Raw genomic sequence first — 13,454 nt, 5'->3', positions numbered from 1 at the left:
TATTTTATTTATTTGCACTCTGATCTTTGTTACTTCCTTCTTTCTACTAGCTTTGTGCTTACTTTGTTCTTTTTTTTCTCATTCCAGGTAAAGTTCAGTTGTTTATTTAAGGTTTCTTTTATGTCTTAATATATGCATTTATTACTATGAACTTGCCTCCTAGAACTTCTGTTGCTGCAGCCCATAAGTTTTGATATGTCATATTTCTATTTTCATTTGTTTCCAGATATTTTTGTTTCTCTTTTGATTTTGTTTTGAGACATTGCTTGTTCAGAAGCATTGATCTAACATTTGATCTTTCCTAGGGAACATTCCATGCACACTTGAGAATAATGTGTATTCTGCCACTGTTGGGTGGAAAGTGCTGTAGGCCTCTGTTAAATCTACCTTGTCTAACATGTAATTTAAGTTGAATGATTCCTTATTGATTTTTCTGTCTGAATAATCTATCCATTGTTGAAAGTGGGGCTATTGAATTTCCCCGCTATTATATTTTATTTTTTTTTTTCATGATTATTTATCTTTGAGAGATAGAGACAGAGATGGAGACAGAGCATGAGCGAGAGAGGGGCAGAGAGAGACGGAGACACAGAATTCAAAGCAGGCTCCAAGCTCTGAGCTGTCACCACAGAGCCTGATGCGGGGCTTGAACCCATGAACCATTGAGTCATGGCCTGAGCTGAGGTCAGACACTTAACCGACTGAGCCGCCGAGGCACCCCTCCCTACTATTATTATATTGCTTTCTGTTTCTGTCTTCAAGTCTATTAATATTCATATTATTTCTTTATGTGTTCTGCCGTTGGATGCAGAAATATTTACAAGTATTATGTCCTGTTGCTTGATTGACCTCTTTATCATTATGTAATGATTTTCTTTGCCCCTTATTACAGCCTTTGTCTAAAGTCTGTTTTTTTTCTGATATAACTAACCTTGCTTTCTTTTGGTTTCCATATATTTTTCATCCTTTCATTTTCAGTATGTGTGTCCTTAAAGCTGTAGTGAGGCTCCTGCAATTCACAGACAGTTGGGTCTTGTTTTTTATTCATTCAGCCACTCCAAGATTTTTGATTAGAGAACTTAGCTTATTTACATTATAGTAGTAATTGTTAGGTGTAGACTTCCTTTTTCCATTTTGTTAATTTTTTCTGGCTATTTTATAATTTCTTTGTTCCCTTCTTCCTGTCTTGTCCTCCTGATAATTTTTTCTAACATATGTTTATATTCCTTTCTTTTTATCGTCTGTGTATCTATTATAAGTTTTGCTTTGTGAGTACAATGAGGCTTATATAAAACATCTTATAGTCTCTGGTAAGCTAAGACGAATTAACTTCAGATACATACTAAGTTTCTATATTTTTACTCTCCCCTCCATGCTTTATGCTTCTGATGTCACGATTTACATATTTTTATCTTGTTTATCTATTAACCAGTTATTGTATAGTTATTTTTACTCCTTTTGTCTTTTAACCTTCATACTAATTTTATAAATGATTTAGCCATTACCATTACAACATTAGAGTATTCTGAATTTAACTGTATATTTACCTTAACTAGTGACATTTATATTTTCACATGTTTGCATGTTGCTAACTAGCATCCTTTTATTTTATATCAAAGAAGTCTCTTTAATACTTCTTACAAGGCCAGACAGACCATCCTAGTGGTGATGAACTCCTTTAACTTTTGTATTCTGGAAAACTCTATCTGTTCTTCAGTTCTGAAAGACAGCTTGTCAGGTAGAATATTCTTGGTTGGCAGTTTTTGTCCTTCAGTACTTTGACTATACCATGCCAGTCCCCCTGGCCTGGAAAAGTTTCTGCTGTGAAAATCTGCTGATAGTCTTATGAGGCTGTCCCTTGTACGTAACAAGTTGTTTTTCTGTTGCTGCATGTAAGATTCTCTTTTTGTATATAACTTTTGAGAATTTAATTATAATGTGTCTTAGTGTGAGTCTTTTAGGACTCCTTTGGGACACTTTGGGCTTCTCAGATTTGATATATTTTTCTCCCCATGTGAGGGAAGTTTTCAACCACTATATCTTTGCGTAAGTTTTCTGCCCCTTTCTTACTGTTTTCTTCTTTGGCGAGCCTATTAATGTGAATGTTGGTCAGCTTCATATTGTCTCATAGTCCCTTAAGCTAACCTCACTCTTTCATCTTTTTGCTCCTCTAAATGAAGTACAATACTGTGTCTTCAATTTTGCTTATCTTTCTTCACTTGATCTAATCTGCTGTGGAATATCTCCATTGAAATTTTTGGTGCAGTATTGTATTCTTCAGCTCTCTGATTTGTGTTTATTACTTTTGTATGTTTTCTGTCTCCTAGTACATTCTCACTTTGGTCATGCAACATTCTTCTGCCCTTGGTAAATGTCTTTATGACTATTATTTTGAACTTAAAAATGTTTTTTAATGTTTTACTTTATTTGAGAGAGAGAGAGAGAATGAGAAAAAAAAATTTAATGTTTATTTATTCTTGAGACAGAAACAGAGCGTGAACAGGGGAGGGGCAGAGAGAGAGGGAAACACAGAATCTGAAACAGGCTCCAGGCTCTGAGCTGTCAGCACAGAGCCTGACGCGGGGCTAGAACCCACAAACTGTGAGATCATGACCTGAGCCAAAGTCAGATGTTTAACCAACTGAGCCACCCAGGCACCCCTAAAAAATTTTTTTTAATGTTTTATTTTTGAGAGAGAGAGAGAGAGCACAAGAGGGATAGGGGCAGAGAGAGACAGGGAGACACAGAATCTGAAGCAGACTCCAGGCTCTGAGCTGTTGGCACAGAGCCCAATGCAGGGCTCGAACCCACGAGCTGTGAGATCATGACCTGAGCTGAAGTCAGACGCTTAACTTACTGAACCACCCAGGTGCCCCGATTTTGAACTTTTTATGAGGTAAATCATTTATCTTATTTTCATTAAGGTCAGTTACTGAGGCTTATTTATGTATTTGTTTTTTGTTTTGTTGCTGTTGTTTGGAACATATTCCTGTGTTTCTTCATTTACTTTGTCTCTCTGTATTGATTTCTGCACATTAGATAAATTAGCTACCTCTCCCAGTAATGACTGTGTGATCTGGCATAGGAGATGAATCTTTTTGATGAATCCAGTGTGAACTGTTTCTCAAACCTCTGTGATTGTCCCCACCGCCTTCTATGTTCTTGGTGGCTCCCAGTATTTGGGAGTATGCTAAGACCTGTCAGTGTCCCAAAGGGGAGGATCTGAGTTAGCACCTGGTTCAGGCTAATTGGAAGCCAGACCTTCAGGAAGCAGCTTTTAAGTATACAAGTAGATCCCCTTCAGGAAAGCATTGGAATATTAAAAGACTGCTTAATTATACTGTGCTCTTAAAACTTTTTTCTCCTAGTAGCAGTGTATCTACCAAATACATGAGTAAAGAAATGAATAAATGAATAAAATTTTCTGCCTCATGAAATTCAGTTAATATTAAATTTAAAAATGAATAAATAAATGAGTGAAATATAACATGTTTTTAAGAAGGTCACAGTCTAATTGGGCCAGAATCTAATACATACTGTCATTAAATTTTAAGTGCTGGAGAAGTACAGAGGAGGAAGGAATTACTTCTTGACTAGAGAAATTGAGATAACTTTTATAGAAGACCTGCAATTTGATTTGGATTTTTTAAAATAGGATTTTGAAAGGGAAAACAGGTGGCAAAGGTATCCCAAGGATAGAACATTCTGGTGTGAGCATTAACTTACCCTCTGTGTTTTCATTGTAATGAACTATCACCGAGAGTTCCTTTAAGCTGAAGTTTTTGCCAACACCGTTTCCTATGGGACATCCCTCTTCCTCACAACTGCTTTCTTCATTTATGTCAGCAGATTTGCCTTTGCTAAGTTCCTCTGGTTGTATATGTACAGAGTCTCTCAAATGGCAACAATGTCAATATTCTCAGTCTTCTATTCTTCCATAACTCCATTTATGTTTTGTTTTCATTTTCCATTTGTTTGATGTACTTACATCTTTGCTCATCAGTTCTATTTTTTAGTACCCATTTTTGTAAAATGCCACGTGGAAGGCAAGGAGGAAATACAAAGACATGCTTTGCTGTCTGCACATTAATTGACTAACAAATATGCAGCGTTCAAACACCAGCGGCATTTAAAGTGATGTGATTGGTCACTAATCATGATACACGTCTGCTATTTATATAGTGATTTGTGGTTTGAGGAACTAACAGCAAAATTTGTACTTTATGCAACAGTTCATAGTTAATATACTGTGGTACCTGAAATTTGAGTCATGTTGGGGGACTGGTGTTATGTAACTAACCCATGGAAACTGAAATCAATGCAAAGCAAGCAATATTATACTTCTAAATATTTGGAGGAATAATATAAATTTTTTTAATGTTTATTTATTTTTGAGAGAAAGAGAGAGAGAGACAGAGTGTGAGTGGGGGAGGAGCAGAGAGAGAGGGAGACACAGAATCTGAAGCAGGCTCCAGGCTTTGAGCTGTCAGCACAGAGCCCAACATGGGGCTTGAACCCATAAACCATGAGATCATGACCTGAGCCAAAGTCAGATGCCTAACTGACTGAGCCACCCAGGTGCCCCTGGAGGAATAATATATTAAGCCATCCCATACTAATGGATTGGAAGACTTAATATTATTAATTTTCCTATACTACCCAAAGTGACCTAAATATTCAATATGATCTCTATCAAAGTCCCAGTGGCATTTTTTTTACCAGAAATAGGAAAAACAACTGAAAAAATTCACATGAAATAACAAAAGTATTTTTTTTAATTTTTTTAATCTGTATTTATTTTTGAGAGAGAGAGAGAGAGAGAGAGCAAGTGGGGGAGGAACAGAGAGGGGGGAGACACAGAATCCAAAGCAGGGTCCAGGCTCTTAGCTGTCAGCACAGAGCCTGACGTGGGGCTTGAACTCATGAACCGCGAGATCATGACCTAAGCCAAAGTCAGACACTTATCCAACTGAGCCACCCAGGAGCCCCCCCCCCCTTTTTTAATTTTTAAAGAAGTTTCTATTTATTTATTTTGAAGGAAAGAGGGGGAGAACAGAGGAGGAGCAGAGAGAGAGGGAGAGAGACAATCACAGTTGGACTCTGTATTGTCAGCATGCAGCACAGGATGGCGCTGGATCCCATGGATCCCATGAACTGTGAGATCATGACCTGAGCAAAAATTAAGAGTCAGATGCTTGACCGACCTGCTGAAATTAAAGAGTCAGATGCTTGCCTGACTGAGCCACCCAGGTGCCCCTGGGATCACAAAAGTCTTGAAATAGCCAGGTAAATCTTGAGGAAGAACAAAGCTGGAGACATCAGACTTCTTGATTTCAAAATATATTGCAAAGCAACAATAATCAAATCAGTATGGCACTGGCATAAAGACAGATATACAGACCAGTGGAACAGAATAAAGTTCAGAAATCAACATATATCGTTAACTAGTCTTCAACAAGAGTTCCAAGAATACACAATGGGGAAGGAATAATCTCTTCAACAAATGATGCTGAGAAATCTGGACATCCACATGCAAAAGAGTGAAATTGAGTCTTTATCCTATACTCAATCACCTCAGCATTGTGTAAAATCTTAAATGTAGAACCTGAAACTATATAAAACTCCTAGAAGAAAATATAAGGGAAAACTTCATTACGTTGGTCTTGGCATTGATTTCCTGGGCATAACATCAAAGCTCAGGGAACAAAAACCAAAAACAAGTTTGACTACATCAGCTAAAAAGTTTCTTGCAGCACAGAAAACAGCAGAGTGAAAAGACAACCCATGGAATGGCAGAAAATATTTGCAAATCATTTATCTGCTAAGTGGTTAATGTCCAAAATACATAAGGAACTCCTACAACTCAATAGCAAAAACAAAAACAAAAACAAAAACAAAAAACAAAACAAAAAGAAAACCCTAATAACCTTATTAAAAAATGGACAAAGGACTCAAATAGACATCCTCCAAAGAATATATATAAATGGCCAACAGGTATATGAAAAACATTCTTAGTGTAACTAGTTACCAGGGAAATGTAAATCAAAACCACAATGAGATATCATCTTGCACCTGTCAGGATGGCTAATACCAAAACAACAAAAGACAAGAGCTGGTGAGGATGTGGAGAATTCTAATGAATTTTTGTACATTGTTAGTGGGAATGCTAAATGGTGCAGCTGGAAAACAGTATGGAAATTCCTCAAAAAAAACTAAAAATAGAACTACTATATGATCCAGCAATATCACCTTATGAGTATTTATTCCACATCTTTGAAATCAGGATCTTGAGATGTCGGCACTCCTATGTTTATTGCAGCACTAGCCATAATAAGCAAGATGTAGAAACTACCTAATTGTCCATTGATGGATAGACAAAGAAACTGTGGTATATATGTACACCATACACACACACACACACACACACACACACATACAGACACAGACACACACACACACACTGTTGATATATACATATGATATACAATTCACCCTTGAAAAGAAGGGAATTCTGCAATATGTGACAACATGGATGAACCTTAAAGACATTATGGTCAGTGTAACATGCCAGTCACAGACAGAGAAATCCTTAATGATCCCATTTACATAAAATATCTAAAATAGTCAAATTTATGGAATTAGAGAGTGGAATGGAGGTTGTTGGGAGTTAAGGGAGGTGAGGGAAAAGGGGAGTAACTAATCAATGGACATATAGTCTCTGTTAAGTAAGATAAAAAAAGCCCTAGAAATCTGCTGTATGACATTGTGCCTATACTCAACATAAAGGTATTGTAGACTTAAAATTTGTTAAGCAGGTTAAGTGTTCTTACGATAAAATAATTTTTTTTAAAAAATGAGGAAAATATACATAAATGAATGTATACATGAGCAAATAAACAAATAAAACTCTTTAGTAGCCAGGGGATATATTTATATTGAAAAAAAGGGATATCGGAAGCAGAGAGATCAGTTAGATGACTATAAGGATACTTAAGGGAAGATATAATTAAGACTGTAAAGATGTACAGATAGAATTCATAATTCCTTATAATTATTTAAAAGGTAGGGAATGAGTCAGATAAACATTAAGATTTGAATTTTTCACAGGTGATAAAATTATAAGTTAATATTGTGTTAGTATTCCATTCTTAGATATATGCCCACCAAAAGACACGTGCAAGAATATTCACAGCAATGCTATAATGGCAAAAAACCTGGCAGTAGCACAAATGTCCATGAACCCAATAATAAACAAAATTGTGATTTATCACATAATGCAATACTATGTAGCAATGAAAATAAGTGAACTTTTGCTGCACACAGCAATATAGGTTGAGTTTACAAGCAAAGTTGAACCAAAACAAAACCTAACACAAAAACTACCTGTGTATGGTGTATGACATGATTTACGTAAAGTTCAAAGACAGGCCAAACTATCCTATAATATTAGAAGCCAGGATATTACACTTATGTCTTAGAAGAGTCATAAGGGAGTGTTTCTGGGGTGCTGGTCATGTTCTACCTTTTGATACAGTTGCTGATTCCACGAGAGTGTTTATTTTGTGAAAATTCTTTAAATTGTACAGTTGTGTTTTATGTACTTTTCTGTAAATATGTTATGGTTCAATTGAAAGTTTATTAAAATTATACATACATATGTACATTGAATGATTTCAGTAAAAAGCTTGCAAACAAAGTCTAGGTGTTAATAAAAGGTTAAGTTTAAACATTCTTTCAGATTATCTGAATGAAGAGAGAGTAATGTGCCTGAATTTTTTTCTTCCTTGCAGGGATTGCTAAGAAATTAACTTGAATTTTTATATAGGAGTTGTTTCAGTGTTTCTACATAGTATTAAGACAACATTTGTAATTCTATAATTTTGTCATTAGAGTAGTGACAGAGAGCCATCATTCAACCAAAATGGTTTTTTAAAGTAGAGAAAAGCACCGGGTTCTTTTTTTTGTTCACTTGATTTCCCTATCTCTTGATTATATTTGTTCTTATACATTTCTTTGCCTACAGTCACATTGTTTTTGGAGTTTTGGAAACAGCGACAAGCCAGAATGGAATATGAGTGGGACCTGGTGGACTTTGAAGAGGAACAGCAGCAGCTTCAGCTGAGACCTGAATTTGAAGCTATGTGTAAACACAGGAAAATAAATGCAGTAACTAAGGTAGATTAGGAAACTGAAATGGGCAGCGTATCTCAATGGACATACCTCCCAAATAATTACACATATTTTAATTTGCCTTTAAAATATTCTCCAACATATAAATCTTATAAACTTCTTTAGTTGTTTCTAATATGTATTTCAAATATATACAAAAAAAAAAAGGTAGATAGACAAGCGTAATGAACCCCAGGATGGACCCATCACCCAGCTTCAATTCATATTAATTCACGGACAATCTTGATTCGTTTACACTTGCTCCTCCCTGCAACTAGATTATTTTGCAGCAAATACGAGGCATCGTGTCATGAAATAGCATGGGTTTGTAATAAATGATGTAAAAGGAAAATGGAAAATAATGTGTCTGTTGTGTGGGTATATATATATATATATATATGTATATGTGTATATATATATGTGTACATATACATGTATATATGTATATGTGTATATATATATATATGGTATATATATACACATGGATATGATACTAAGTTAATATGCAAAAATTTAAATAGTATTGTAATAAGATAGTGGACTTATGAGTGATTGTTTTATTAGACCACATTGTATTCATCTAGTCCTTTTCAATTTATCATAATGGGAAGATCATTGCAATAGTGTTTGGGCAGTAAAGTCTAGATTTGGGGATCCTTAACTGGCAAATCACCTGTATGTTGCTGACTGAGTAATTTGACTTCTTGGTAATTCTTTTTTTTTTTTTTTTTTTAATGGGAAAATAGAAGGTATTTTGCCTTCAAAGACCAGACTCCTGGCTGCATATTCTTAGCGTCCCTACCTTTCCATAATCTATAATCACTGCGTTGCTTGATGCTGTTAAAGGTGAATAGAATATGTCTCTAACACAACCAGAAAAGTAGATTTTCCTACTTTGTTCAGGACACTATTCTTGTGGTATAATACTCAAAATTATTTTCACAGTTTAGGCATTCACAAAACACTTATTAACTTTTATTGAGACATTGCAAAAAATTCGGTAATTGAGCAAAGGGGAAAAACACCTCAGAAAATACATTAACAACTTGGATGGCTGTATGACATTAAGAAAATATATTAAAAGAGACATTGTCCTAATGACATGAAGTGTATCTGTTCCTATTTCTTGGTGTAAAAAAACTAAAAGCAGACCTAAAATTACTGACATAAAAACAATATGTACTGAATGTTTATTTACATTTGAAACCAGCTGAAAAACAGTGTGGATTGATCCACTGTGAATCACCCACTTTAATGGTTTTGAAACCAAGGGATTTTTTACTCACTTGCAGTGCTTCAGTGGTTAAGTACAACCAGAACCCTCACATTTCAGTCTGTACTGGGAACACATATTTGTATGCATGGACACACACATGGGCACAAACAAATATGCATACACAGACGCAAACGTATTGGACACACATGCACACACATGTACATAGTCATCTACATGCACACATGCACACACATCCGGGGTTTCAGTAGAGTACTTGGAGGGCTATTTTGCCTGTTGAGTTATGTTTGCATTCAGTCTTCCCTAAAAATCCTCAAGATCTAAAAATCCTATCCTTTAGATAGGATTACAAAATTTAGATTTCTGCTGACAGCTATTCTTTTACTACATGGCAGTATTTTTTTTGGATAAGATCTAACTACCTCTTGATATAGGAGAAAATTTTCAGCTGATATAATTAATATCTTCCATTAATAACTTAAAAACATGAAGGTAGAAAAGACTGGGCCCATGAACTGTGTGGAAAAACAGAATCCTGTTAAGTGTAAAGAAGGCACCCTGTTTAATATCATACACAGCAATTAGGGAGCGATGCAGTTTGATTGAATTCAGTTAGAATAAAACTGTAATATCATTAAAGCATTTCAAATTAAACAGCAGCCCTCAGACTTGTCAGGCCTGAATATCACTCCATTTCAACACTGAGGAAATAGTATGTATCCATTGTGGCTCATATTATGTATAAAATCTGTCAACTAAGAGTAGTAGAAGGCTTCTACTTAAAGGGAAGGAACCAATGCTAGAATGTAGCTTCCCATGAGCTGTAGCGGATTCTCTGGGGGAGGTTTCTACTTTCACTGGATTTTGTGGTTTTGACTGCTTTTTGGAGTCCCAACTTTGTGGGTAGATTTTGATGTTGCTGTGATTTCTTCTAAATTACAGGAGATGGAACCTTACATGCCTCTATATAGTCGCCTTCCATGGTATTTTTTATCAGGAGCTACGGTGACGTTATGGGTGAGCATTCTTTTACAACTGCTCTCATGTCATTGACATGCAGTCATAGGAAGATTATTCTAGCAGTTTCATCTGCAGTGACTCTTGAGTCCCTCTCCTTCCTCCCCGTCCCCAGTCCTTTTATCTCGAATACAGCTTCTATATAAAATAAAGTGTGATCTATGTGGAGGTGCCATAATTGAACCCTGGGAATAATTGAACCTTGGGAAAAGAGCTGGGGGGAGACAGTGAGGCTTCATCTCAGAAACTGTCCTTCCCCCTCTCCTAGCACTTCATTAATTAGGTGATAACTTGAAACCTCAACAGTATAACAAACTTATAGTCTGCAGACTCTGGTTAGTGTTTTGGTTTTAATCATTAATTTATCTTTATCTCCACTTAAAATAGCTACACAAAATGCAAACAAAAAGCATATACTATTGAAATTTATTTTCTTGCTGAAATAAATAGAAGAAAGTATTACTTCTGTTTGAAAAATTTAATTAGCATATCCCATTGTGAGGGAGTCAGGTTTTCTCCATGCTTTTGAACTAATAGATTCATTCCTCCATCACCACAATTTATTTCCTGCCCTCCACTCTCCAAATCTGTGCCCTCTTACAGTTGGCCTTTAACTTTAGGAAAAGAAGCAATGTTACCCCCTGAGAGTTTAGCATCATTGAAATATAAATAATTAGCAGCTGTAGATTATAGTTTAACCTTACCAGTGCATATTATCCCATAATATTTTAACATTTCTAGTTAAAGGAATTGATTTTTCTGTTTTAAATGTATGTTTTCTTAGATGATATAACAGTCACTGAGGAGAAATGATAGAGTAAATGGAGGGGGCAATAATCAATTCAGGGCACTACTTAAGAAATAATATAGAATATGGTCTCAGAAAGATTGTTCTAACCTTTATTTCTAGTACTCATTCAACTTGATTCAGTCCCTCAATTTTCAAAATCAAATTTTCCGATCATTGAGATAAAGGCATCCCTACATCTTTCTGTTTTTCCAATATGGGAAGTGTTTAAAATTTATGCAGAATCTATACAAATATCTCAATGACCAGGCATATCAGACCACTGATGGCAACACTCTGAGGGGTAATGAAATAGAATCTGTAACTGTGTTCTTCTTGGGAAAGCACATGGTTTTCACACCACCTGTTTGGAGCAGAGGTTGGCAAATGTTTTCTGTCAAGGGGCCAGATGTATTTTAGGCTTTGTGAGCCTTGTACAAATAGTCCCTGGCATCTTTGTTTTTTCTTATAATCTTTAAAAAAAAAAAAAAAAGCAAAAACAAAACAAAACAAGACATTTTTAACTCAAGAATCATTTAAGAATAAGTAAGGCCGTGGGCAGGATTTTGTCTTCTGGATAGTTTTCTAGTGCTTGGTAGAGGATGGGCCTAAAAGATGAGCAATGGCTACTTTTCTGTTTTAGGCTCCCCCAACTGCTGCTACTGTAGGTCCTGTCTTATCTCCAGCCCTTTCTCCTTGGCAGTGTTCTTTTACTGCCACCTGTCGTGAGAGAGCCTGGCTTGGTCTGCTTTCCATGTCAGAGGCACTAACCTTAACATGACGAGATGAAGAGACTAGTTATGTTTCAGATGTGTACACATTGCAGAGATGCAGAGACCCAGTGACCGATTCCTTCTTTCCCATTTCCAGATGGCTCTTGTCATTGCCTGTATGGTAGCTGTGATTGTGTACCGCCTGTCAGTCTTTGCTACATTTGCTAGCTTTATGGAAAGTGAAGCATCCTTTAAGCATGTCAAAAGTTTCCTCACTCCCCAGATAACTACATCACTCAGTGGATCCTGCTTAAACTTTATCGTCATCTTGATCTTGAATTTCTTTTATGAAAAGATATCTGCGTGGATTACAAAAATGGGTAAGCTGGCCAGATCATCTGTGTAACACTGAAAAAGCATTCCCGCCAGTGGTATATATCCACTGTGGATCATCCCCTGGGGTGTTCATATTTAAGGCAGTTTTTAAAGTTCTAAAGCAATTTTGTTCTACAGGTAGATGCATAGGCTGGTACTCAGAACCCCCAAAAGTCTATTTAGGCCCAATGTAGTGAAAGCGAGAAAAAGAACTAGACAGAAGAATTAGGACTCTGTAGATCTTTTTTGAGTATTTTTGTCTTAATCCTCCCTTGAGGGGGCTAGTTGAATTTTAAGTAAAATCCTCACTTTCCTCAAGACACAGGTAATTTTTATTTCCTGTGTATGGTTTTTAGAAGGTATTTGATTTTGAAAACCATTGTAGGAAAAACAGAACAGTCGGCTTTTCCTGAGTAAATCTTACACGTAGTGCTTTTCTTTTCAGTTGCCGTGTCTTAGATCCTGGATTATTCTCCTTTTAAATGATTAAAAGTTCTCCCACAACCATGAGGGATGGTAAAGGCGTCACAGGTGAAATGGAGATTTAGTCCAGAAGAGGAGTACAGAGCACAGTTGTTTCTGGTCTTGCCCCCCAGCAAGTTGGAAATGAGATCGGAGATCCCTCTCCAGACCTCAGCTTTTCCCCTGTGCACTCAGCTCCCTCCTCTAAGTCAGGACACCATCACTGTGCGCAGCAATAACCAGAAAGAGCACAGTATTCACCGAGCACCGGAGTACGCACTAGGAAGCAACTTTAATTAAATGCTATCCTCAAATTTGTAGTTCTTTCTCAATTTTACTGCTTTTTTTCTGCTAATAACAACAACAAAATATCTAGCAGATAGCACTTAAAAACAAAGCATCTAAAAAATCAGTTTTCAGTGAGAAAAATTACTTGTGTTCACATTAGAGATTTTTTAGCAATGCAGAGGAATTATCTGTGTCTTTAGAATAATATGTGTTACTATTTCAGTATTATTGAAGCTGTCACCAATTTGGCTGGAACAGCTCATCCTGTTGGGAGATAATCAGCTCAGAAAAACATGCTCCCTGACTCTTTTACACCTACTGATGCTTCTCTGTGGTGTGAAGGGAATTTTATATTTATGTATCTTTGGAATTCAGGATATATGATATATAAGGGGGCTTATGCTCGCCG

The 13,454-nt window shown here is 36.2% G+C and overlaps 1 protein-coding gene across 4 annotated transcripts in view; it reads left to right on the top strand.

Annotated features, from left to right (window-relative positions):
• ANO5 (anoctamin 5) overlaps positions 1-13,454 on the top strand; it is an 89,940-nt gene that overhangs the window by 59,061 nt on the left and 17,425 nt on the right. For all 4 annotated transcript variants that reach the window (XM_078433325.2, XM_078433322.2, XM_078433324.2 and 1 more), the window contains 3 exons: positions 8,024-8,175; positions 10,346-10,420; positions 12,078-12,300. In XM_078433325.2, the coding sequence (XP_078289451.1) occupies positions 8,024-8,175; positions 10,346-10,420; positions 12,078-12,300 (450 nt within the window). The remainder of the gene's footprint in view (positions 1-8,023; positions 8,176-10,345; positions 10,421-12,077; positions 12,301-13,454) is intronic.

This window comes from Panthera onca, chromosome D1, assembly GCF_046562875.1.
Source record: "Panthera onca isolate mPanOnc1 chromosome D1, mPanOnc1 haplotype 2, whole genome shotgun sequence".
Lineage (NCBI taxonomy): Eukaryota > Metazoa > Chordata > Mammalia > Carnivora > Felidae > Panthera > Panthera onca.
This window is presented reverse-complemented; position numbering and strand designations above follow the sequence as displayed.